General features: G+C 39.1%; 1 protein-coding gene across 4 annotated transcripts in view; it reads left to right on the top strand.

Annotated features, from left to right (window-relative positions):
• Window positions 1-26,516, top strand: part of ADAMTS9 (ADAM metallopeptidase with thrombospondin type 1 motif 9) — a 207,846-nt gene that overhangs the window by 38,018 nt on the left and 143,312 nt on the right. For all 4 annotated transcript variants that reach the window (XM_074404499.1, XM_074404500.1, XM_010350914.3 and 1 more), the window contains 6 exons: window positions 1,827-1,931; window positions 8,433-8,578; window positions 16,205-16,386; window positions 16,475-16,611; window positions 18,180-18,297; window positions 18,555-18,650. In XM_074404499.1, the coding sequence (XP_074260600.1) occupies window positions 1,827-1,931; window positions 8,433-8,578; window positions 16,205-16,386; window positions 16,475-16,611; window positions 18,180-18,297; window positions 18,555-18,650 (784 nt within the window). The remainder of the gene's footprint in view (window positions 1-1,826; window positions 1,932-8,432; window positions 8,579-16,204; window positions 16,387-16,474; window positions 16,612-18,179; window positions 18,298-18,554; window positions 18,651-26,516) is intronic.

The following is a 26,516-nucleotide window of genomic DNA, read 5'->3' as shown; positions in this document are numbered from 1 at the left end:
AGCAGCCCAAAAGGGAGATGCCATCATCACTTTCATTTCAGAAGTGAAAGTGAAGCTCAGAGGCAGCACGGTTACAGAGCTCAGCTTTTTTCTCTCCTTGTGGCCTTTAATGCCCTATGACTTGTCCAGGTGTCCTGAATTATAGGAACTCTTTTAGACTCAGAAGTAATTCATGAGACAAACATATTTCTGTCTTTTAGCTTGTCAAGGTAGCGTCCTGGGACCACCTGGGGCTTGAAATCATTTCTGGTCGAGCCTCAGCTGGGGTGGCTGTGTGATAATTTGATGCATGTGTTGTGGATATTTGGGCCAGTGATAGAATACAGCAGATGAGGTGGCAGATGAGCAGAACTGTGCTTCTATGGGGCGGCCCATTCTGTCTCTTTGGGGCAGCGTGTGTTTCTTTTGCTGGAAGCGTCTTCAGAGATTGCCTGGTGAATTGAGAAGTACAATAGTATTCCATGGAAATAGTAACAAAATTTTGAGTAAACTTGATTCCTGGTGATATTTGTTTCTGTGTTATTCATGATAGGAAGGATTAGGAGTCATTGAAATGCCAAGCAAAAGAAAGGTTAAGCAAATTATAGTGTCTCCCTCTTACAGCAATTGAAAGTGATCTACATCTGGGAACATGCTCCTGATACAATTCTAAGATAACAAGATAAACAATTTTATAAAGTATGATCTCAACTCTAAAAGGGGAGAAAAAAACTACAGAAAAGACTGGGTAGTTTGAAACTTTTTTCTATTTAAAAAAAAATAAACTTTTAATACTTTCACAACTTTTCTATTATAAGTATGGTTTATTTTAATAATCACAAAAAGTAAAAAAAAAAAATGATTTATCAAGGGCTCTAGATAAAAAAAAAAGATTTTAAGAAATCTTTTTTTTTTTTTTTTTTTTTTGAGATGGAGTCTTGCTCTTTCGCCAGGCGAGCAATCTTAGCTCACTGTAACTTCTGCCTCCTGGGTTCAAGTGATTCTTCTGCCTCAGCCTCCAGAGTAGCTAGGACCATAGGCACATGCCACCACACCCGGCTAATTTTTTTTGTATTTTTAGTAGAGATGGGGTTTCACCATGTTGGCCAGGATGGTCTCGATCTCTTCACCTCATGATATACCTGCCTCGGCCTCCCAAAGTGCTGGGATTACAGGTGTGATCCACCATGCCCAGCCAAAAAAAAAAAAAAAAAAAAAAAAAAAAAAAAAAAAATCTTTTAAAAGTATGCCCTGAAATAGAGCTAAATATATCAACTGGAATAAATCTTTAAAAAAACATAGTGTTTACAGGAGGAAGAAAGCAAGTTGTAGGATATGTCAGTATGTTACAGTTGTTGATGAAGTTGACCAAGTTCACAAGTATTTATGCACTTCTAATTTAGTAATTTTGGCCTGGAAAGCGGTGAGGTAGTAAGTTGCAAAGCTTAAATGCTGTCCATTACTGGAGATTTATATGCATTTGTAATAAAAGTGTTGGGAATGATGAAGTGATTAACTCCTCAGGACTGTGGTCACTTCTGGTAAGAAAGAGAAGGGAAAGGGACCTCAGATGAGTACATAGGGCCTTCAGCTGTGCTGGTGAAGTTTTCTTTCCTTAGCTTGGTGGTGAGTACCTGGGTATCCATTACCAGGCATAGAAATGTGTTATATGGGCTGCTGTCTACAGCTCTTGAAATATTTTAGCATTTATCATACCAAGAAAAGAATGTCCTTTCCCACTTACCCTATGTCATTGGTGAAAAATTAGCTGAAAGCAAGATTTTCCTTGTTTGATACTGTCAAGTAAATCACTTGCCACTCAGTTGTCATTCCATTGAATTGAGCAGATGCAGTGTAGACGGCTCTGGTGCAATAATGTCGATGGAGTACACAAAGGTTGCCGGACTCAGCACACACCCTGGGCCGACGGGACGGAGTGCGAGCCTGGAAAGGCAAGTAACGCCCTGCTCTGTCCTTCTGTCCTAAGGCAGAAATGTGCATGATTTGGGCTGTATGATCAGACACTGATATTTAGAATATAAGATAATGCAGTCTATTTTAGCATGCATAATACTTTTTAGAGGATAGACGTTTAGCTTACTATTAAAAATTGAAAAACTTAACATTATAGCATAATGCTGATACCAGGGAATATACCTATCATTATTGCTTCAATATTAAGACATTCTCTCAACTTAAGACTCTCTCTCAACTTAAGACTTTCTCTCATTTAAACATTTCTAAAATCCCAGTGTGCTTTTCAAGTTATGGGAACACCTAATGTGAGATTGTATTTCTTTTTCTTCTCTCTCTTTTGGGGGTGGTATTGGAAAGCTATTGGTAAGTTGATGGAACAGTTTAGAATCGAGGAAATACAGAAATAGAGTACAGTTATTACACGTACTGCTATGATACCAGGCTTTTAGCAACCGCTGTTATTCCCTTTACGGAGCTATAGTGTCATCCAGGATATATCCAAATCCAAGTTCTCATGAGCTGGTTATAATGGTTCCTACTTATTTGTTAATAGCTAAACAAAATCTGCTATTTATGCGGTCCAATGTAACTGTATCTCACGCACCTGGGAGTATGATTAACCTAACCTTCTGTACCTAGTGTGCTTCTAAAAAATGGTAGCATGTTAGTGATATTCACCCCAAAAATTAAGATACAAAAGTTTTGCATATAAATCCTGATTTAAAAAAAATACACATGAAAAATGGCATCCTGTCACTTACCAAGGATACAATCCCTGAATATTTCTGAGTGTTTTGTTATCCTTATATGTTTTTCCTTTTTTTCTCTCTTCTTTCCATTGCCCATTTTACTTACTTTTACTTACTTTTAGTAATTTATTCTCATCTCAGTTCCTCTTCTTCCACTTTACTGTACAGAATCAGTACCACCCAGAATGCTTCTGTGGAGGAAGTCCTAAGAGAGGATGAAACTTAACTCCCTGTTTCCTGATCTTATAGACAAGAAACTGAGAACAATGAGTGATCTGTCCAAGGTCACTCAGATCATGTGGGGCAGTCCCTCTGCACACTCATTTCCTCCACTGCTTTGTCTGAAGGGGCAGCAGGGTCTACTGGAGTGACCCTAACTCAAGCTCCTCCCGTTTCTGGTGGGCAAAGAGGAAGCCTAGTGGTTTCTTCAGTGGACAGGACATGAAAGTTATTGTAAAAATATAAGGTCTAATGCAAAAATAAAAAATTATAATGAAGATGCTTTTGTATTTGACTTAAATGGGCAACAAAGTCAGCTCATGTTCTCATTTCTTCATAGCTGGGACCTCATCAATTGAGAATACAGCTTTCCTCAATAACACCTAACAAAAAGTTTATACAAATACATGTATAATAGCTTCTAGAGCTTTCACTAGTTTAAAGAGAAATATAGCTCTTTGGCCAAAGAGTGAATCTTTGCAAGACATGCAACTTAGTGCATTGGTGGCTACAAAGTCATAGTTTTGTCTGAGAATCTATGGCAGCCATTAAAAATTGAATATGGCACTCATTCTTAAAAAATTAAGATGTGGCCTCAGAGTCCTGCTAAACAGAAAGACCCAAACAACTGCTACCAGCTGGTGGGGGATCCTATTTGACAACTTGGTTAGCTGGCTTGGGTTAGAACCAGCCTATTATATTACAGGCAGTGCTCGACTTCACGACTACGGTCGGGAACGCAGGACGGTCGTAACATGATTTGGTCGTAAGTTGAGTCGGCTATATGTACAGTTGAAATGGTGCACACGGAGATGGTAGTGCTGCCAGAAGCTGGTCCGCACTGTTGTACGCCCAGCTGGACAACGTTTGCGCTGCCAGACGCGGAGCAGTCGTGGCTAGCGATTGTGGTTGTAAAGTCGAATGGTCGTAAGTTGCATAGGTCGTAAGTCGATCAATGCCTGTACTTCAGTTGAATCTGTTTGATCTCGGTGAAATTGCTGGTATTGTGTTGCGGTTCTCAACCCAATAGATCCACCCACTGTGTCTATTTCTGACACATGTTATTGCTGGGAAAAAAAACACACACACACAGAGCAAAGAAAATTTTCAATCGTGATAAAATGACTTGTATTTAGTAAAATTGTCATAAATGTTCTATCAAGCTCCATATAGCAGTATAGTTACCCAACCAGTTCTGTAATCCAGAATAACTTGGAGGATGTCAGATGTGTCTTTTCCCAATCTTCTGGTTTTATTTTCAGAAGCAGAAGAGGAGGGATTGTAGGGTAATCTTATATCTTCTGAGGGATGGGAAGCTTTGGGAGAGCTCTCAGCAGCCCCTGCTTTTAATAAACAGAAGCAAGTGGGTATGCTTGTATTTAGCAAGAGCAAGGGCCTCCAAAGCATTCCCAAGGCAGGCTCAGGATGCTTTTGGAGAAGGAACTGTGCAGAGAAAATGATAGGTCCATTTTTAGTTGTTTCAGAAAAGTGTCATGTCTAGCAGCTTTCATTAAAGATGTGGGTATATTTAAATACCCTGAAGAGTATTTACACATTCTAGAAATGCCAAAGAAGGTGAATATGTTGGCATAGACATTCTTTGAGTTTTTTCCTTTGTTTCTTTTTCATAGAATTGGCAGTATGTGCCTTTTCTCTATATGCTAGCACATTCTGCCTCCCTTGGCCGCTGGGTTAATGTTTTTTCTTTCTCGTCTTCCTGTTCTGCTCTTGCAGCAGTAATCTATCTTGGGCTGCTGACACAATGCTATTTTGATGAATTACTCACTAATGTCTCTATTTTCTCCACTCTCTTAAGTCCATTAACATTTTCATTTTAATCTTATTTGTGAGTCTGAGGTTTGAAACTCTTTTGTTTCAAGTTTCCTTTGGAAAAAATCAATCTCCAAGTCCCCATTCCAGCTTCTCAGAAAGATACATTTGTATAAAATGTTATTTGGATGGTTTTGGACATTTGTAATAAAGGCTGACTTTATTTTGGCTCTTATTTCACCAGCCACTTAGTGCTTTGTTATGATGTAATCGTTATTTTACTATGTGATTATGATTTGTAGAATTTTGCCTGGTAAAAGAGATTATCTCAGGGCATGTTTCCCAAACAGCCTCCATTCACAGCCTTTGTCATATCAGATACTTTTCCTATTCCTCTGAAGTTCTTCCTCTCTTTTGGACACCTATTAATGGTCATTTGACTAAGAAATATTTAATTTCCACATCAGTTTTGAATTAGAAGTTTTCTTTTAGAAAGCAACTATGAGGACATTTAAGTGCAGGGCTAAATGGTAGCACTCTTGATAAACCTACCTCTTTGTTTCATTCTGAGGTTTATAGTAATGCTTAATGAGAAGAGTGGTCATTTAGACTTTGCTCTTGTGTGGAAGTAAAATTTATAGAATAAAGAGATCCAGAAACTGAAGTCTGAAATGTTAAGAGGGAAAAATAGATATATTTCCAGAAAATTTTGTCCTCAAGGTACAAAATGGCTGTGGCAGCTCCAGCCATGGAGTTTGACTTCCCAGCATAATGAAGCCAAAGAGTTCAAAGGGCCTCTTCTGTAATCCTACCCAGTGAATTCTGCTTACATCTCTTTGACCTCCTCTATCCATAGGGAAACTTGGGAAAATATAGGTTCTACTACCAAAGAATAAAGGGAAGGATGAATATTGAGTAAATAATCTGGAGTCTCAGTCTCACCTAGCCATCTCATTAGTCTTAAGTTTTGGTGAAAATTTCAGTCCTTACGTAGATGACAGAAATTGTCCCCCTTTGCTCACAGTTGAGAGGCAGCATGTGTCTCAGTTAAGAATATGTACTCTTCAATCTTGTCTGTGTTTCATTACCAGTTCTGCCTCTTACTGATGTCTGGCATCAATCCCTCTGTCCCTTCATTTGCTTTTCTGTACAAATGGAAATAATAATAGTATCTACTTGATAGTGTGTTGTGAGGACTAAGTGTGTGTACAGGATGCTTAGAACAGCATCTGATGAATATTAAGTGCATGTACATGTTTGCCATTATCATCGCTACTATTATTTAAGTGGGGTCCCCTGTGTGCTAAGTTGTATACTAAGTGTGTTACATACTTTGTCTCATGTTACACTCCAAATAATTTTGACCAGAGGGTCCCCATTTTTCGGCTGTGGAAACAGACTTCAGGGATACACCCAAGGCCAAAGAGTTATTTTGTTGAAGAGTTACCAGTCTCGGTGAAACCTGTTTTTTGTTGTTGCTGTTGTTGTTTGAGACAGAGTCAAGCTCTGTCACCAGGTACCAGGCTGGAGTGCAGTGGTGCGATCTCAGCTCACTGCAACCTCCGCTTCCCCGGTTCAAGCAGTTCTTCTGCCTCAGCCTCCCAAGTAGCTGGGACTACAGGCATGTGCCACCACGCCCAGCTAATGTTTGTATTTTTAGTAGAGATGGGATTTAACCACATTGGCCAGGATGGTGTCGATCTCTTGACCTCCCTCATGATCCACCCATCTTGGCCTCCCAAAGTGCTGGGATTACAGGCATGAGCCACTGCACCCAGCGAGACCTGTTATGTTTTGTTAAGTTTTGTCCATTCAGACCTACTGTGTCCAATATGGTAGCCACTAGCCACATGTGGCTATGTTAACATGTCAACATAAACTGAGATGTGCTTAGGTATAAAATACACCCTAGGATTTGAAGACTTAATATGGAAAAAAAAAAGTGAGTATTTTAGAAATTTCTTTAGTAGGTCAGGTATGATGGCTCATGCCTATAAGCCCAGCACTTTGGGAGCTGAGGAGGGCAGATTGCTTGAGCCTAGGAGTTTGAAATTAGCCTGGGCAACATGTTGAAACCCTCACCCCCAACTGTCTCTACAAAAAATAAAAATATTAGCCGAGCAGAGTGGCGTATGCCTATGGTCCCAGCTACTCAGGAGGCTGAGGTAGGAGGATCACTTGAGCCTGGGAGGTCGAGGCTTCAGTGAGCCATGATTGCACCACTGCACTTTAGCCTGGGTGACAGAGCAAGACCAAGTCTCAAAAGTTAAAAAAGTATCATTAGTAACGTTACATTGATTACACATAGAAATAACAATGTTTTAGATAGATTGGGCTAAATAAAATATATTAAAATTAATTTAAGGTTTTATTTTAGTTTTTTTTTAATGTGACTTTAGAAATTTTTAAATTATATATGTGGCTCATGTTTTGTGTCTACTGGGCAGAGGTACTCTAGACCAAGCTGCCCCTCTGTTCATTTATTTTTATATGTATATTTTCTAAGAAGTGTTCATAATCACTGTAGAGACAAATATAAAATGATTTCCAGAGAGTGATGTGGTCCCCACTGCCTTGGTGTAGATTTCACATATCCTGAGTCACCCAGGGTTCAGATGCAGAATGTTTTAAGCCTCAGCCAAACAGCCCAGGGAAAGGGATGTGTCCTCAGATACTGTAAGAGGATAATTACAAGGGAGGAGGCCAGGCAGACTGGAGAAAGCTTAATTGCACTGTTTAAATAATTGTTTACCAAGCCTTGTGTGGGGGTAGGGCCTGCTGTTTCCACTGAGACCTTCGCCTACCTCTTATTTTTCCACTTTCCCTGCATACTGCCCCACCCCCTGGCCTTCAAACCTCTCTGCCTCTCCCCTCTGGGCGGCTGTGTCCTCCCTGGGGATAAATGGCGACAGCCGCCACCAGCTCTGCTTCAGAGATCTGAGCGAGCTGCGGGGCATCACCCTCCTGTGGCCACTGCCACCACTGTTCCTTTGTCCACTGCTTGGTGACCTCGGCTTTGTGTCAGGGCTTCACACCCCAACAATGGTACAGGGTTGAAATGGGCTTCTCTCCTCCCTTGTCCTGCTGAGGAGTTTTATTTCGTTTTACTATTACTTTTTAAACATCATGGCCTTCTTGCTCCAGGCTGGAGAATCTGAAATCAGTAGTAACAAACAAGTAATAAAGTTTAGGGCTCTCTGTAGTGTGTTCGTTTTGCTTTAGTCTCATCCTGACAGCTTTCCTAGAGAGTGTTGATAGGAATCACGTAATGTGCTTTTTTTTCCCCTCTCCAGTGTAATTAAAATTGGGAGCAATAAAGCATTATCGTTTACCAGACTTGTAACTTCTCTAGGCCTTGTTGATGGGGATTCACTATGCAAATCCTGTAACTCATTTTGGGCCTGTCTATAACCACTCTTCCCATTTCCACTCCTGGTTTTTCCAAGTAAACTAATCGAGCAGTTCGAAGCTTGCTTGTCATTGGAACTACGCTGTTAGCCTGGAGCCAGTCACTGGCCAGTTTAATTCAAGCAAGCTGTAAAGGAAGACCCAGCCTAAAATCAGTAAGTGTGAGATTAAAATCCCTATCATTTCCATTATTCCTCTGGATGATGAATCTGCAGCATTTCAAACCCACACATGGAAAAGAATTAATGTATGTTGTGTTTAAAAGGACACCCAGTCCTGTAACAGCTCACAGTGTCAAGTCTCCCTCACTATTCCCCTTATTAAATACAGCACTGCAAGTATGGATTTTGTGTTCCCAAAGAAATGGAGGTCCCTGTGACTGATGGATCCTGGGGAAGCTGGAGTCCCTTTGGAACTTGCTCCAGAACATGTGGAGGGGGCATCAAAACAGCCATTCGAGAGTGCAACAGACCAGAGTAAGTACTAGAACGTATAACTGTTATTATTGGCATGGCAAGAACAAGAAATTCCTAAAGGGAGTAATTTTGGTGGATAAAGAGTACGGTCCAAGTGAGAGAGCTAGAAAGAATGTAAACTTCAAGGGTTACTTAGACCCATGGTACCCACTCTATTCCCAGGCACTTCTGCTTATAATATTGTTTTTCTCTCCAGATCCTTTGTTATTCAAAATTCCATCTTCTAAACAGTTGATGGTTTTTTGGTTGGTCTGTTTCCCACTGTTGACAATCAGGCAGATCTCACTCTCCCTGCTACACTCAGAGCTTGAGATAGCACACTCATAGAGTGACTAGATAGATTTTCACATGGAAACAAAGAAATTGGACATTTTCATCCAGTTTGTAGACTAATATCTTCCTTTTAGTTAGCCACTGAAGGGCTCACAGACCTCATAGGACCCGGGACCCCAAATCAGGAATTATTTTTTTTCCCCAATAATGTATTCTGTGATAAGGAATTACTTTTTAAATCAATCTAGTTGTATTACCATTAAGACACCTGAGGTCCCCTTTCTACGACCTGATATTTTACAGATTGGGAGTCTCTGGCCTTTCAGAATGATTCTCATTGTGTGACCATGGCAACTTATATCAGCCTAACACTGTTAGGACTGACATGTTTAAAGTCCATGGACTTTTTTCCCAGCATTTGTCATAGCAGGCGTAGGTGGGGTGGGGTGGGGTGGAGGATGGGGAAGGCAGTTTATAGATAATAAATTACGATCTTCATTATGAAAAATGAGATTCAACTTTACATAGATCTAAGATATATATAGTTGAAAAGAAATAGAAAATAATAGGTAAGTAAAAGTAAGTAATAGTTTGTATGGCACTTCCTCAGACTTGCCATGAAACCTCTTTAGGCTGGGGAACCAAGAAATCTATAGGGACAGTTTTTTGATGTAAAAACCAACAACAGTTTTTAAGGCTCTGCTGCTTTGGGATTTTGTAAAATGATTTCCCCTAGCAGTCTCATTTATTTTTAACAGCTTAGATTATGGATAGCAGACTCTATTGTACTGAGAAGCAAACAGGTGAAGTAAAGGAACTAAGTAGGCTAGAGTAGTACAATAGTTGTATTGTAGAGACCAAGTTCAGGGCACTACTCAGGTCTGGCTGATTGTTTGGAGGTAAGAAAAGAGTCTAATGTTGGCAAAGCTTCCAAATCTTTTCTATGAAAAATCTGAATTGTGTGAATCAAAACGGACATAGCTGTAGACAACTGATTTGCAAGCCCTGGTCTAAATAAATACTCTGTACTACAAATCACAAATGATGATTAATTTACTTTAACTCATTTTTGTTCATAACTCAACCTTATTTCATGTTCATGTAGTGGTCACTAAGGAAGATAACTAAAGGGCTGTGAGATATAGATTCTGGTCCATTAAACCAATGCTGTAGCTGTGGATAAAAATGAATAAGCCTTAAATTTTCTACATAGCCTATATTTTGAATTTATTTTTAAAATATTAAATCATACTTTAAAAAAACTCAGACACAAACATATAAGGTATTCTGGAAGTTGTCACACTTTTCCTACTTCCTACCAACTCCCTGTGAGAAATAATCACTGAAAAATAATTCTATGTGTGTCATTTCAGACTTTTAGAAAAGATTGTGGCTGCAAATATGTATTATATGAGATGAGTATCATATAATGTAAAAGAAGGCTCATGCTGCTTTTTAAACTCAGCTATACATCCTTGCTGCTTGTATTGTTAAAGCTTTAAATAAAACTTTGTATCATAACAACTAATTAATTCTTTACAAATTAAAAATGACTTGGTGGCTACATTGAGCAAAGTTATTAGTTTTTAGTAAATGCTATCATGAGGGTATAGATCTGCAAACAGTGACCACTTTATAAGCACTTTAAACATTTTTGATTTAAGAATATTCCATTCAGAAGAAGTGTTTGGCCTTTTTAAAAAATATTGCTTTTTTAAGTCTTAGAGCAATTCTAGAAGTAATGTGAAAAGTGGAGATAAATCACTCCATAATTGGAATGGGCGACACAAAGAAAATCGCCCAGTGTAAAGATCTCAGCAGAAAGGGATCTTGAGCTTCAAAGTGCAACAAAGATCCTCACATTCAGAAATTAAGAACCGATCATTAAAGACCTTAATTAGAGGTCCTTGTCCCTGCTGTTTGCTATGGGAGGTTGTGTGTGTGTGTGTGTGTGTGTGTGTGTGTGTGTGTGTGTGTTTTTAAGAAAAACAATCCACCTAGTTGAGTGTCAGCACTGACATCATTTCATTAAAACTCCTCCAAGTTCTTTGCACTTTAGGATGTCCCTGTTAATTGAGGAAGGAGACTGCCTCTGAATACGGAGGTTACAATGGCTCCGGGGGAGTCAATTTGAAAAGAGAAAGGAGCATAGAAAAGGGAAAATCAGATCCAAATCTCAGTTTAAAAGCTTGTTCAGAGAAATTCACAGAGCAGATGGTTCATTATGTAGAACGTAGAAGTGGTTGCCGTCTTGTTTCTCAAGGAGTTGGAGGGGAACAGCTGCCCTCTCACCGGGAATATGCCTTTTGTCAGTTCCATGAACCCTTACAATATTATGGAGAGCTGTTTTTGGAATCCAAGGTACAAGGTATGTCTCTATTAAGGACACCAGATTTTTTTTTTTCACTGTATTCGTCTGATTCAAGAATGTATTTATTTAGCATCCAGAGACTTTATAGTATATTCTTAGGAGTTATTTTCCCCCAAAAGCATAAAACTCAAAAAAGAGAAGTAGCCTGGTTACGTACACGAGATTATGCTCTAGTCCATGTGCAAGCTGTAGAGACCATATGCTTTCTAATTTTGGTTACAAGATTTTTTTGGTCTCAACTGTTATATATGGTGCTACAGGTGGGGCCCTCATATTTTGTCTTGAAGTGCTTTAAACTCAATTTTTATTTCAGCTCTACAGATAAGACGATCATAGTTCTGGTTTGCAAGGACAGTCCCACTTTCTATCTGTTGCCCTGAAGAAGTTATTAATAGCTTCCGTTTTCACTCTCAGAGTGTTCTTGATTGGGCAATTAATTATATGGTCACCTGGCCTGTAAGAAATGTGTAATAGAGTAAAATTTAAAATCAGAACCACCAAAGCATAAGAGTACCCAGAAAACAACCTGAGCTTTGGAACTAGAAGATATATTTTCAGGCCTTTGGTCCCTATGCTTGTTTTGTGCCCAACATTTGGCTCTGGGCTTCTTGGTGGCTAAAACAAAATGGTATGTAGAATTGTCACAGTCCATCAAAAACAAAAATCATATCAGTTCCTTAGGAAAGGCACGGCATTTTCTTTTACTAATGCTTGTATTGCTTTTAAATTAGGAGACAGATTAAAATTTAAAAATAATAAACTCATGGATTTGAGAAAAGAAAAAGATTGTGAACTAGATATTTCCCCATTAGGCTCTCTCCATAGCAACCTTTTATGAAATGTTGCTTTAAAAACATATTCAAAACATATGTCTATTTCATGCAAAAAAAGAGAGAAAGAATTTCTCATTTAGCTGTAAGGAATTGCACCAAGGGTTTTTTTTTTTTGTTTTTTTTTTTTTGAGGTACTCAGTTTAGATGAATTTGTTTCGAAATGTTGAGAATTGGTTACTGTGGTAGAGTCATTAACTAATGAATAAATAAAAGAATCCAGTTTCATAGACTGCCCCATTTGGAAGGATCATTAAAGATGGACTAGCCCAGCTCCCGCCCCATCTCATCTAATCCTTGAATAGCCTTTCTGCATTCTCTATAATTGGCTATCGGGCCCCTTCTTAAAAGCCTCTAAGCACAGGAATCCCACTACCTTCTGGGGCTGTCTGTTGCATCTTTAGAAATGTCTTGTGCCAGCCCTAAATCTGCCTACCCTAATTCACTGTACATAAGCATAGAAGCTAAGATTTCTGTTCAAATCCATTTGTAGACCAAAGTTTAGCTTTCCTTGAGGATAGACTGCACCTGTGATAACCTCTGCAAAAATGTCTTTATAACTTTGGTCATGCATCGTCTTGAACTTCCTTTCCATGTGTTAACAGGCATGGCTGTTTAATATGCGCTTGAAAGAGAGATCCAATTTGGCTATGCAAAATAGTAATTCATCTAGCAATTTCCTTAAACCCTTCCAATACTTTAAAAGGATCTTAATAGTTGGGAAATGTGGTTACTATTTTTTTTAAGTTGCATTTCCTATTATTTTCAATATTTGCCTACCTAGAAAAAAATACTCTTATTCAGCTAAATAATTAAATTATAAAATGATTATTTTTCATGCTGAAAGGTGAGTTTGATTGGCTAAAGCTTTCTCTATTACATAGTCCATGTAAATCAGGCAGCAATCACATTGTCTAGGATAGAGGAAACACTATATAGTTCAGAAGGGCAATTTACATTTGTTAAAGTCATATTAATAATTAAGGAAGAAATTGTAACCTGCCTTTACATAAGCAGATCAAAGTTCCAAGCAAATCAAGTTCCAGACCAAATTTTGATACGGAAAGAGGCCTGTCTCAAGGGAGACAGCCTGGAAGAGAGGCCAGGTCTTGATCTTCTCATCAGAGAGAGCTGTGCTGGCCTCCTCTCTCAGCAAAGTCAGTGACAGAATTTGGAATGTAGCACAGTGACACAAGAATAGTCCAGGGATCAGCAAACTTTTGCCATCGGGGCCAGATAGTTAATATTTTTCACAATTAACGTTCCCTATACAGGGAGAAACATACATAGACAATGTGGGTGTGGCTATTTTCCGATAAAACTTTATTTATGGACACTGAAATTTGAATTTCCCATAGTTCACATGTATCCCAAAATCTTCTTCTGTTTTTTTTTTTCTTTTTTTAATTCAATTACTTTAAAATGTAAAACTTATTCTTAGCTTACAAGCGTGCAAAAATAAGTGGCAGGCTGGATTTGGCCCACAGAGTGGTAGCTTGCCAAATCCTGTAACAGCTAAACTTTTATTAAGTACTTACTGTGAGCCACACTTTGTTCAAGTGCTTTGAATGTATTAACCTTGTTAAGCCTCATGATAGCTCTATATTAGTATCATCTCCCTTTTACAGATAAGCAAACAGAGGCTTGGCAAGATTAAGCAACTCATCTAAGATTACATCATTAAGAGGCATGGCTGAGATTCAAACCCTTTGTTTCCAGAGTCCATGTTTCTAACCATCAGCAATATTGCCTCTCACATATAGCATTTTTTGTGTGTTTATAAAAAATGTTTTTTATAAACATAAATCCCACAATATTATTTGCCGTAATATTATACTGGTCAAAGCAAGCAAAGGTGGAAGCTGTTACCATCTGAAGGGGAGCCACCTACAAGTAATAACTATTTGCAGTCCAAAGAACTACTGCGTTTGATAAATTTCAAGAATCAGCTAAGACTTGTTATATAAGAGAACCAAAAAAAAAAATCAATTTTAAAAATTTGTGTTCAAAGGGAAAGAAATATGAGTTACTTTCAGGCAATAAATAAATGATTGATCCATCATAGTCAGCTGGGACATCTACAAAGACTCCATAAAGATAATTTCAACTGGAGGAAAAAATTGAAGGGGGTCTTCCTTGTAGCACATTTAAAACAAGTTACACCTGAACAGGTAGACAGTCCTGATGTATTATTCATGGGTAATCTGTGATATTTTATGCATGAGACTGGGGTGCCTTGATACTGAGAAAAGGGCTTGGATCCAGGAAACCCAGTCTGCATCTCTAAATGGCACCTAAAAAGAAAACGAAGACTGAACCATAGCACGTGGATAATGTAGCAGATGCTCACAGAGCAAGAGCCTGGGAGACTAGGATTCCAGTCCTGACCCTGCTTTTTTATTAGCTGTTTGACCTTTGGGCAAAGTACTTCTCTAAACGTTCTGTCACTTGGTATAAAAGCACCTCATCTTCCATAGCCTTGGACAAGATGTGAAGGAGCTTTGCCAGTTGAATGGATAGTGCAGATATACAGTATATAGTTGATTGTGCTTAATGCAGAAACAGACAGGTGTAGACATGATTGTGTTTTGTGCCATTTTGCATCTCTAGATGCAGTCTTTCTTATGATAAATAATGGTGAATGTTGATCAGACTTCTGGCTAAATTCCTCAGAGTCACAGCAAGCCTTTTAGGTACACAGTATCATCTTTGTTTTACATGTGAAGATAGAGCCCAGGGAGGCAAGACAGCTTACACAAAGTCACCCCCAGCTTGTAACTGCAAAGCCTGCGCTCTTACTTTATGTTACAAATATTTGATCAGATGAGTACATTTATAACAGTAGCAGGACAAGCTTCCCTAGGTGGGCCTTGATGGGACTTGGACACCCTGCAGGAGCACTGAGTCGTGACTCAGTACTCTGAGTGGGTTCTCAGGCCAACTGCAGAACAGGATCAGATTAGATTGGGCAGTGCTAACTGTAGTATCAGAGTACCTAACATTTTCTGGCATCTATCATGTGCACTCATTTTAGAGAAGGGGAAAATTGAAGCTCCAGAAGACTGAGAACTTAGTCTAGGGCCACACAGTGAGGATAGGGACAGATTGGAACTGCAATCCAACCCTGGAGCTCCTTCTGCCTCTCATTCTATATTTCATGAGTGGGGATATATTTCTCATTGCCCAAAACTCCTGTTTGACACAAACCAACCAAAAAAACCCATACAGTCTGGATTACTCTGAAAGATTCATTCTAAAGAAAAAAAGATAAAAAATATCCTTTCAGTTTCGGGGGTGTTCTAGGGCAATTGTGAAGCCCAAGCTGTTTCAGTCCTGGGTTGACGAGCCCCAACTTCCTATGATTCTGTGATCTTCCCATTTCCATGAAGAACGCTGCTGACTGCTGGTAGATATGTTGTATAATTTACTCTCTGGATCACATCTGGAATATACATGTATGGGGTTGCATGCCGAGATTAAATTTGCACTGTGATGCTTTGCAAGGCATATGGCATACGCTCATCCACAAAAACTAATGAAAACAATATGCTCTTTCCTGCTTCTCCTCTAACTTAAAGTATGAACACATTCCCTTTATTTCACTTTATTTGACAAACAAAGCAAACAAAAACAATGGTTGTCAGGACAGGGTGTACAGAGACAGGATGAATAGAGTGTGAGGGAACAAGTTTATGATGGTCTCCTGTAAATATATCAAGGTACAAAAGGAAGATAGGGATTATTCCCAACTATCATGGGTACTTTTCACCTTCTGTATCTTTAACATTGAAGCGCTGCGAATGTTGAGTAGAAAAGGAACAAAAAGTGGCCTCATAGATTCAGAGTCAGGCTTTGTATCTCAGACTTTAAGCTGTATATTCTAACATTTATCCTTACAACAGCCTACAAGATAGCTAGATCCCATTTTGCAAATGTAAAGGAGGCTTGTGGAGGTCGAGTGACTTACCCAAGGTTATATACATCATGGCATTGAAGACAGGATGCAAAACCAGGATTCAGAGTTCTTGCCCATTCCTCTGTCATTTGCTACCACAGATTTACTTCTCTAGAAGACAGGAAGTCACAAATGAGGGATTGATGTTTGGAGGAATATGTGATAATACAGGGTGTGTGCTCTTCCATTTTCTTCAGGCCAAAAAATGGTGGAAAATACTGTGTAGGACGTAGAATGAAATTTAAGTCCTGCAACACGGAGCCATGCCTGAAGCAGAAGCGAGACTTCCGAGATGAACAGTGTGCTCACTTTGACGGGAAGCATTTTAACATCAATGGCCTGCTTCCCAATGTGCGCTGGGTCCCTAAGTACAGTGGAAGTAAGTATGTCTGGTGTATGTGTTCACTGTTGGCAGACCAGCACCGAGGCTGGGTACAAAAGTCAAGTTGTATTGCTTCTCTCTCTAGTTCTGATGAAGGATCGGTGTAAGTTGTTCTGCAGAGTGGCAGGGAACACAGCCTACTATCAGCTCCGAGACAGAGTGATAGACGGAACTCCCTGTGGCCAGGACACAAATGATATCTGTGTCCAGGGCCTTTGCCGGGTAAGTCCCAGATGGTGTTTTCTTCACTGTGTTTTCCCACTGCCAAGCTGTGGTTTGTGGCTTCCTAGATTGAATACCAACTGCTAATATCTGTGCAGTATTGCCAGGACAGTGGTTCTCAAAGTGTGGTCCCCAGGATCAGCAACAGCATCAATATCACTTTTTTCTAATGCATGTTGTGCCAAAATTTGGGAACCATTGCCTTGGATTTTCTTTGACGTTTTCAGTCTTTGTGGGGGTCTTGCACGAAACCTCTCCTTAAGAATTTATTGTAACAATTTACACACGTACTCCTTTGCTATAACCTCAATGCTTAAGCAAATGGTTCCTCACAGCAAATTTTCTAGATTGCATAGCTGAGTTCCAGAAATGCGTTAGGAAGAAGAACTGGCCTCTCTCAAGTTCCTTTTTGCATTTTCAATCATGATCATGTCTACTTGAGACATGCCTGTTAATTAATTATTCTTGAAAGGGAAATTGAGAAACTTCTGGCAAACAGCAACGCATCAGAGCAGTGATTTCTAGGGGCCAGATACCATTTCACTGTTGTTGTTAGTCAAAAATTATTCCTAACCCAGTGGGGCTCTGAGATAATACCTTTTTTTTTCTTTCTTTTTTTTTCTTTCTTTTTTTTTTTTCTTTTTTTTCTTTTTTTTCTTTTTGCCTGTGGTCCAAAGGCAAGTTGGAGTTCCTGGTTGGAAGGATTTGACTGAAAAAGCTCCCAACGGCATCACCCACTTCCTGACTAACAGCTTATACTGCAGATTTCCTTGTCTGTCCATTTCACAGCAACATGTTGAATTTTTCCTCAAAGATTAGTTCACACAAGTAAACAAAATGGGCAAGAGTGTGGACTCTGTTCTCCTGGTGTTCTCATCATCATCAGTGTGTATTTCAAGAGTTCAGTGTCCACGACTGCATTGTGTTAATATGGGGGGAAATTCAGGAGGCCACTTAATGGAGCTTCAGGCCTCACACTGGAGGCTCATGTCATACTTTGGCTGGCATTTGTAGCCAGTATTTAAACATGAAATTTTGCATAAAATTAAATTTTCCAGCTTTTCTTGGAAAATTGGGAAAAAATATCAACACAGGGCTCCCATTTTCCCATGGCAGCAATAGTCTAGAGTGCACAGCAGCAGCTCCCTTAAGATGGGGGATGAGCTCTTTAATTAGATACAGTCCTCACCTATGCCCTCTTTTTTAAATTCCTAAGCAATTTTTTTTTTAAACTACTGTGCTTACTTACATACTGACGCTTTTCACACATTTATCTGTAGATGCAGCACCTGTGGAATTCTATTTAAATGCCAACTCTGATCAGTAGATCTGGGTAGGTCCTGAAATTCTGCATTCCTGATCGCGTCAAAGATACCCATTGCTGCTGGTCCAAGGACCATATTTTAAGTAGCAAGGCAGTAATCAATTTCAGTTCTCTACCTTTGCAAGTTTAAAGGGACTTGACTTTCTTGTCATTTTCAGGGCACACGATTAAAAGAAACACATTATTTGCCATTTTATAATTTCTTTAATACTTACATTTATTTCAAATCTTTTCTTTTTAAAAGCAAGCTGGATGCGATCATGTTTTAAACTCAAAAGCCCGGAGAGATAAATGTGGAGTTTGTGGTGGTGATAATTCTTCATGCAAGACAGTGGCAGGAACATTTAATACAGTACATTATGGTAAGAATCTGCTCCTAAGAACCATGAGAAGGAATATGGTCCAAGTTTGAAAATTGTTAACCACATGAAATATGTAAAAATATTAATGTCAAGCATAAAAATCAGTCTTGTTATGGTGGATTATCCATCAACTAGAAGGTACCTAATAGAATTATATGAGAATTATATTCTATTCCTTTGTTGTCCATTTTTTATTCCATACTTGGAAAAAGTGAACCATTCCATGGAGTACTGAATTTCTGCTAAATTCTTTTCAGGTTACAATACTGTGGTCCGAATTCCAGCTGGTGCTACCAATATTGATGTGCGGCAGCACAGTTTCTCAGGGGAAAAAGACGATGACAACTATTTAGGTGAGATGGGATACCCACCGCTTGCAAGTTCTGGTTCTATGAAGCAGTGGTCAGATTAGTATCTTCCTTCCTGCTCTGCATGTAGAGGGAGGGCTTTCAGATGGCATGGATTTTCATAAAATAAGTGGATCTCAAAATTCATCATTGTATTTCTCCCTCATACATGTGCCCTCAGAGTATTGATTGAAGTAATGTAGCTGCACTATTTGATATCAAGGGAGTTACACTGGATCTTAAAAAATAGAAAGGCCCCAAGTCAAAATTTGAAAGTATTTATCCTCTAAGTTTAGCATAAAATCCTTGTTCTCATTGAGTCTTCTTAAAAAGCTGTCCTGTGGGGAACTGACTTGCAAATGTTTTATTAGAGTCATTACTTGACTTAATTTTTATGTTATCAGCTCTAACCAGTAGCAGACCACTGGTAGACTTGTTCAGTATGTTTTTGCTCATTGCAAAAGTTTCTATGGTGACATGTATTTTTCTCCAATTATTACTAGAACAGCAATACTATGCAGATTTTTTATCCTCTCACTGAACCTAGGTGCGTGATTAATTCGTATCTATTCCCTATATTTAAACCGCAACATACTGATGACCCTGTGTTGATTTTCAACAGTTTTCTCAGCCTAGTCCCATCTTATTATTTCTTTCTTTCTTAATTTTAAGTTCTGGGGTACATGTGCAAGATGTGCAGTTGTGTTACATAGGTAAACATGTGCCATGGTGATTTGCTGTACCTGTCAACCCATCATCTAGATACAAGCCCACATGGATTAGCTATTTTTCTTAATTCTCTCCCTTCCCTGCACATCCTGCATCGCACAAGCCCCATTGTGTGTTGTTCCCTTCTCTGTATTTTTGAGCCAGGATCTCACTCTGTCACCCAGGCTGGAGTGCAGTGGTGTGATGTAACAGCTCACTGCAGCTTCAACTTCCTAGGCTCAAGAGATCCTCCCACCTCAGCCTGAGTAGCTGGGACTATATGCACTCACCACTATGCACAGCTAGTTGTTTTTTTATTTTTATTTCTTATTTATAGAGATGATGTCTCACTATGTTACCTAGGCTGGGTTTGGACTCCTGGCCTAAAGCAATCTTCCTGCCTTGGCCTCCGAAAATGCTGAAATTACAGACATGAGTCACCATGCCTGGCCCAGTCTCACTTTAATTTATTTTTCTGTAAATTGCTATAAGTGATTGTGAAATTTGCCTAACTGCCATTTAAAAGAAAGAGGACTTGGAGAGGAGAGTCATGACTGAAAGGGATTTAACTGGTCACCCTACACAAAAGTCCTCCCAGCTGTGAAGAGCAGCATGCCTTACACTCAGATCTAGAATACATTAGAGCAGTCTTGCTGGGCAGTCAATCTTTAAAAAAAAAATGAATGTACTTTCTTTCTTGTAATAATCAGGCAGGAACTCTATTTATCTATCTGAATTCAACCTGTGTAGAGGCCCTTAATCTAAGCGTTTGGACATATTGAACCAGTAAATGAGTATTTGTTGAACTAAATTAAAGCCTTTATCTCTATTTTGAAATGTCTCTATGAAGCTGCATAGATAGACAGTGAGCCTTTAGCTAAGCATGCTAATCAAGTATGATATTTACACCTGACTCCATTAAGGTATTTGCTGCTATCACCATTCATTCACTCACTCACTTATTTAATATATGCCAGTCACTGTTCTAGGCACAATGAACAAAACAGATCAAAAAAAGTATTGCGTCTTCTTGGATATTACTTTTTAGAGGGACAATAAACAAAAGGCAATAAACAGTAACCTGATAGATAAGCAAACTCCACACTGCTTTAGCTGATAAGTGCTGCTAGAAATCAGAGCAGCCTAAGGGCAATTGGGATACCAAGGGTTAGATGTGGACAGTTGAGCTGAAATGTTTGAATCATAGAGCAAGATAACAGGCTATTTAGGGGAAGAGCATTCCAGGCAAAGGGAATAGCCATTGCAAAATCCTTGAAGTAGGGAAAAACAGAGGGAGGCGGTGTGGCTGTCACCAAATGAGCACAGAAGACACTCCTAGGTAAGGTTGAACAGGACTAGATCATATAGGACCTATAGGATGGTATACCCGTTATAAGAACTTTGGTTGGACCCTGAGAGACATGGGAAGCCACTGGAGGTTTTGAGCTGAGGAATGACATCTTATTGCATTTATGTTTTCAAAGGAGCACTCTGGCTGGTATATTGAGAAGAGACGATAGAGGAAGTGTGTACAGGACAGAAGCAATGACATTGATTAGGAAATCATTGCAGTAATCCAAGACAGAGATGCTGGTGGCTTGGCCCCAATGGGAGCAGTGAAAGTGACAATATGTGGTTAGATTCTGGATATCTTTTAAATTTGGAACCATTATGATTTGTTGATGGATTGAATGTAGTGTGTGAGAGAAAGAAAGGAGTTAAAGGTACAAAGGAATCTCAAAACTCCAAGGTCAAAACCTAGGCAATGGGATGGATGGAGTTGTCATCAACTGAGATGACAAGACAAGTTACATAATTATCCTTACAACCACTAGTGTTTTAAAGTAGAGCAGGGTCTTTACATCTTCAGCTACTAATAGGAAGCCCACACATGATACACACAAAGCAAATGATTGCCGAATTGTCGAACAGCCATTGTCCATACTGTTTTTACTGAATACCTACTGTGCACTTGATGGAGAATGGGGTTACCTTGGAAATGTACATTCATCTCTTTTTTCAATGGCCATAAAGCCCTACTTGGAATTAATTACTCAATGACTACATCAGCTTTTCACTACCCTAAATATCCAAATGAGTGGCAACTTTAAAAAACAATTAATAAAGTTGTCAGGGGACTGTTCTCAAAATATTTGGCAGGGGGAAATACTTCATTTCTCCTTGCACAGCTGCAGAATAGGGCAAGCGTTTTTCTTCATACATTTGGTTATAAATTTAAGCATGTGGCTGCTGTGTCCTTTCTACTTCCTAATTAAATCATATGCATGCAGCCTACTTTATAAATTAATTTCCTGAGACCTGAAGGCCATGTTGAGTTGCTCCATTCTTCTCTTCGAAAGAGAGAAGGATTCTCTTCTATTCTTCCCTTTCTTGGAAAAATAATCTCCCTTCAAGTAGTGGCCTCAATTCAGTTCAACTTAATCAGTGCACATCAAGCGCCTGAATTCAGGGAGGACCTCATGATAACCTTTTATTATTCTCTGGAGGTTTCTTAATCTCCTTGCAAAGAATGCAAACAAAATTAAAGAAGATTTGTCATCTGGGACAGGCAGTCTGAGTCAGTTATGGCCCTTTAATGGAATAGAATGGGAAAGTCACCTGTTGGCATAAAAAAAGTCTCTCTAGAAGCAAATGAAAAGTGTGCAAGCCTACATTGCACGTCACAGTCCACTGAGTGTGAAAGTTGAGACCTCAGAGCCTTTGAACCTCACGGTGGTTACTCAACAAGTTAGGAAGAATTTGATGTTGTCATCAAGTCTGGCATGTGTAAATGTTTACTCTTGGCTTGAGGGAAGATGGAGCAAATTCACTGAGAAGGTTTTACAACCACACTTAGTCTTGTGTTGAGTACAGTCACAGCTGTTCCATTGCTTAGCAATCTTCATCTTTATCCCTTATATTTTTTTCAATGTCAGCCAAGCCATACTTTTCTGTGTATTCTGGGAGGGAGGGAGCGATTTCCAGGAGAGAGGGCCTTTTGTAGCAACCCAGCTCTGATGGGTGCAATGGGAGGGAAACCAGCCCAGGAAATTAGCTCCCCTAATCGCATTAGTGGGAGCTTGGGCATTAGGCTCTTGTTTTCAGGAAACTATTTGTTTCACAAAGTACCAAAGCAGAAAGCCTCCCTGTCAAAGGTCATCCTTTCACATGGACCCCTTCTTCCTGTTGAGCTAAAGCCAAGTTGTACCCAGGGCCACCATATTCATATCTCTTTAGAAGAAAAAGTGGCCATTTCTATGATACTTATTTGTCTCCAGCACACTTTGCTCTTGATCAATTGTGGCAATGAGAAGACGGGAATCGATGCTGGGCAAGATAAAATATTTTTTTTCATCTGATGATTTTAAGGATGTCTGGGGCCAAACCACTTATCAGGGCAGATCTTAAGAGGAATCTTATATCATTTGTGCTCTTTTTTTCTCCCTCCTCGCATCTACTGGGATAACGAATATGCACTGAAGGGTGAAATACCCTGAGTCAGCAAAGCATGAAAGGAAAGCTTGGAGACTTTGGAAAAGACCCCCCAGATTAACCCAGAGTAGACCATCACTCTTTGCATATGACCACACTGGATTATCACTTGATTTACAGAACCTGCATGTGACATTTTATTTCCTCCTTTTTAGCAAGACATCGGCTGGGTAGCTAGCATGCAACTTCATCTGAAAGAATTGGGTGATTTTGTTGACAGCATATCACACTATCACCATGTGAGTGACCCGCATTAGGGAGCAGCCTCAGGATGCCCGAGGTGCCTCGGAAACAACCGGCTTCAGTCAGTGACCCGTTGAAACTCCTGCCTCTTGCATGGCTGGGGGGTCTCACACTGCAGGAGCTGCAGGCAAGACAAGGTTGTCAGAGGTTTACACTGACTGAGAAAGAGTCATTTGGCTGGAAGTACTCTATCCTCGTCATGAGTGTCAGATTCCATCCATCACTTATTCTTTCAGCATCATCGCTTGAGCACCTACTATGGGTTGGGATCTTTCTTGGCCTATAAAAGTAAATTTTATTTTTATTTTATGTATTTAAAGGGTAGGAGTACAGGTTTCTTGCAAGCATATATTGGGTAGTGGTGAAGTCTGGGCTTTTTGTATATCCATCACACAAATAATAAACATTGTACCCAACAGGTAATTTTTCAACCGTTATCCCCCTTTTACCCTCCCACCTTTGGTAGTCTCCAATGTCTATTATTCAAGAAAGTGGATTTTTAGATTACTGCTTTGCTCAAGGGCTCATGCAGTCTAACAAAATGAACAATTTGCATGAAAGAAAATCTATAACACAAACATTTCTATTTGTATACAAGAGAACAAATGACAAATGAACTCATTTAGTCATTTAACAAACGTTTGTTAGCTCCCTTCTTGGAAAATTTTGGTAGTTTATAGGCTCTGGAGACAGATTTCCATGATTAGGAGCCATGGGGCCTTGGGAAATTAACTATTTCTAAGTTACGCTTTTCTCACCCATAAATTAGGCACCTAAAATAGACACTACCTTAGAGAGGTATGGTAAAAAGGCAGTACATAAAACGGTATTTTGATCTTCCTAGAACTAAAGCTTATATGGATTATTATTTAATCCATATAAAAATCCTATGACTCAGGAAGAAACTGAGGCTTAGAGAGGCTAAGTAATTTATTTAAGGTGATACAAATAGAAAATGGGAATAACTGGAATCCTTATTAGCCTAACTTCAGATGCTGCACACTCAACCTCTTCACTTTACTGCCTCCATGTAGAATGATATATGGCTTACCTGGACATATACAGGACTTGAAATCTAGGTTTATTGGTGGGAGTGAATGGCGAGACTGGAAAGATAGGTGGGTAAGATTTGTAAAGTTACAGGGAGGTTATACTCAGGAGGTTTAACTGTCTTCTGTAGGTAGTGGTGATTATCAAAGGATTTTGAGCCGAGAAGGTGGAGGGTATTTTATCCTTTGAAAAGCTAATCTTGACTTTTCCCTGTGTCACCACATTCTTCCCAGTCATTTCAAATAAAGGCACCTTATTCTTCTCTTGGGGCTAAATTTGTTTACATGAGTAAGAATTCTGGTAAATGAAATACTGGATTAGGAACAGAATTCAATGCAGTTAATTCCTAATCCTGGAACCAGTAGCCCTGAGCCAGTAAAGTGTCCAATTGCATGAACTCTGTGAGGTTCCCATGCCTAAGAAAATAGGGATCCTACTGCTGCTGAACCACAAATATTCAGAGCTTCATCTCAGCCCTCTTTAATCTCCACATGAGGGTGTAATACCTACTTAACCCAAATCCTTGGAACCTCTTTATGTACACATTGCTTCTCTCCTGAGTGGTGAAAGATAATGTGTCACCTACATTGATGATGACCTGCATCAATGAAAGATGAGTTAGGATCTGGCTAATACCTAAGACATCTTCATCACTCCTCATTCCACAACCAAGATGGATGTCATCAATATGGTGCTAAGACATGATGCTGTCAGTGAATCATGTTCAGCATGGTTTGTCAGGCAGCTGGTACCAACTGATTGACACTGGCACAGGGGAGGAAAATTATTTGCCATCCATGAGTTAAATTTCCTTGTTCCTTTTATTCACCTAAATACATAGCCTGTACCTTTCAAGGGCATCCTCACTACTAAAATTTGCTACTCATGCACAAATTACACAAGGTAAGAGGACCTTTCTCTAGTATTTGTTCAGACCCCAAATTTGTAATAGCTCTGATTTATCAAATACCTGGTTCATGTCAAGCCCAATACTCAGGAGGACTTAATATTCAAGGAACAGTGGTACCAGGGCAGAAAAAAGCAGTACCATTAAAAATTTATATTAAATACTAGAGGGAAAAGATATGATTGAGATTTTATCTTGAGAAATTAATCCAAAATGATGAAAATAAATTTATTTTTATTTGACCATCAACAAAATTACATCTTCATTTCAATCATGCCAGGGTTTTGGAAAGAATAAATCAATTGACAAATATTTTTGCATACTTTTTCATATCAAGCCACATAATAGCACAGTAGTCTCTTCTTGACTGAAAGTCTAAATTTAACAGTAAAATCTGAAAGAGAGTTAATTTTAGAAAAGTTCTCTAGAGATTTATTAACTTTCCCAGTAATCTCTCTTGACCTTTTCATAAATAATTTCTTCTGAAGCAGCTGTTGTCTCATCTTCCTTGTCAGCGTTCTTTCTTGTTTCATTTTTCAGCTTCAGTGAGGGATACTTGACAAATAAAAATTGCATTTATTTAAGGTGTTCAACTTAATGATTTTATACTCCTATACATTGTGAAATAATCACCAAAACCAGTCTAATTAATGAATCCATCATCTACATAGTTACCATTTCCTTTTGTTTCTTTTTTCTTTCCTTTCCTCCTTCCTCTTACCTTTTCTTTCTTTCTCTCTTTCTCTCTCCTACTCTGTTTCTTTCAACAATTATGATCTGCCCTGTAAGCAAATTTCAAGTATGTATAGTTGGTTAACTATAGTCACATTGCTGTACACTAAATCTCTAGAATGTATTCATCTTGCATAACTAAATCTTTGTATCTTTGACCAACATCTCCCCATTCCCCCTTCCTCTTGCTCCTGAGCATTTACCACTCTACTCTCTGCTTCTGTAGGTTTGACTGTTTTGAACTCTGTCAGGTTCTCATTTGGCCAACATTTTGACATTCAATTCAAGCAGTTTTCCAATATCACTTTTTCAGCATCACTGATTTTTTTTTTTAATCTTTTGCGAGATCTGGAGTAGATTCATTCATTCTTCCCCAAAGGAACTATTTACTGAGCACCTGCCATGTGCTTTTTCAGAAGCTGGGATATAGTAGTGAATAAAATGATCCCACCATTCTTGCCATCATGGGTCTTACATTTTTGTTTGGGAAGAGAGTATAAACAAAGTGCTATGGAGAAAAATCAAGGTGAGAAAGGAGATAGGAAGTGTGTAATCCGTGCTGACAATGGGAAGCAGTTGCAGGTTTAGAAGTAATAGTCTGTATAGTTGTATTAATCTTTTACTGTGTGACAAATTATCTCAGGACATAGTGGCTTAGAACAACAAATATATACTATCTCTCAGTGTCTCATGTAAGGAATTAGGGAACAGTGTATCTGGGTGTTTCTGGTTTGAAGTCT

The sequence above is a fragment of the Saimiri boliviensis genome, chromosome 8 (genome assembly GCF_048565385.1).
Source record: "Saimiri boliviensis isolate mSaiBol1 chromosome 8, mSaiBol1.pri, whole genome shotgun sequence".
NCBI classification, from domain to species: domain Eukaryota; kingdom Metazoa; phylum Chordata; class Mammalia; order Primates; family Cebidae; genus Saimiri; species Saimiri boliviensis.
This window is presented reverse-complemented; position numbering and strand designations above follow the sequence as displayed.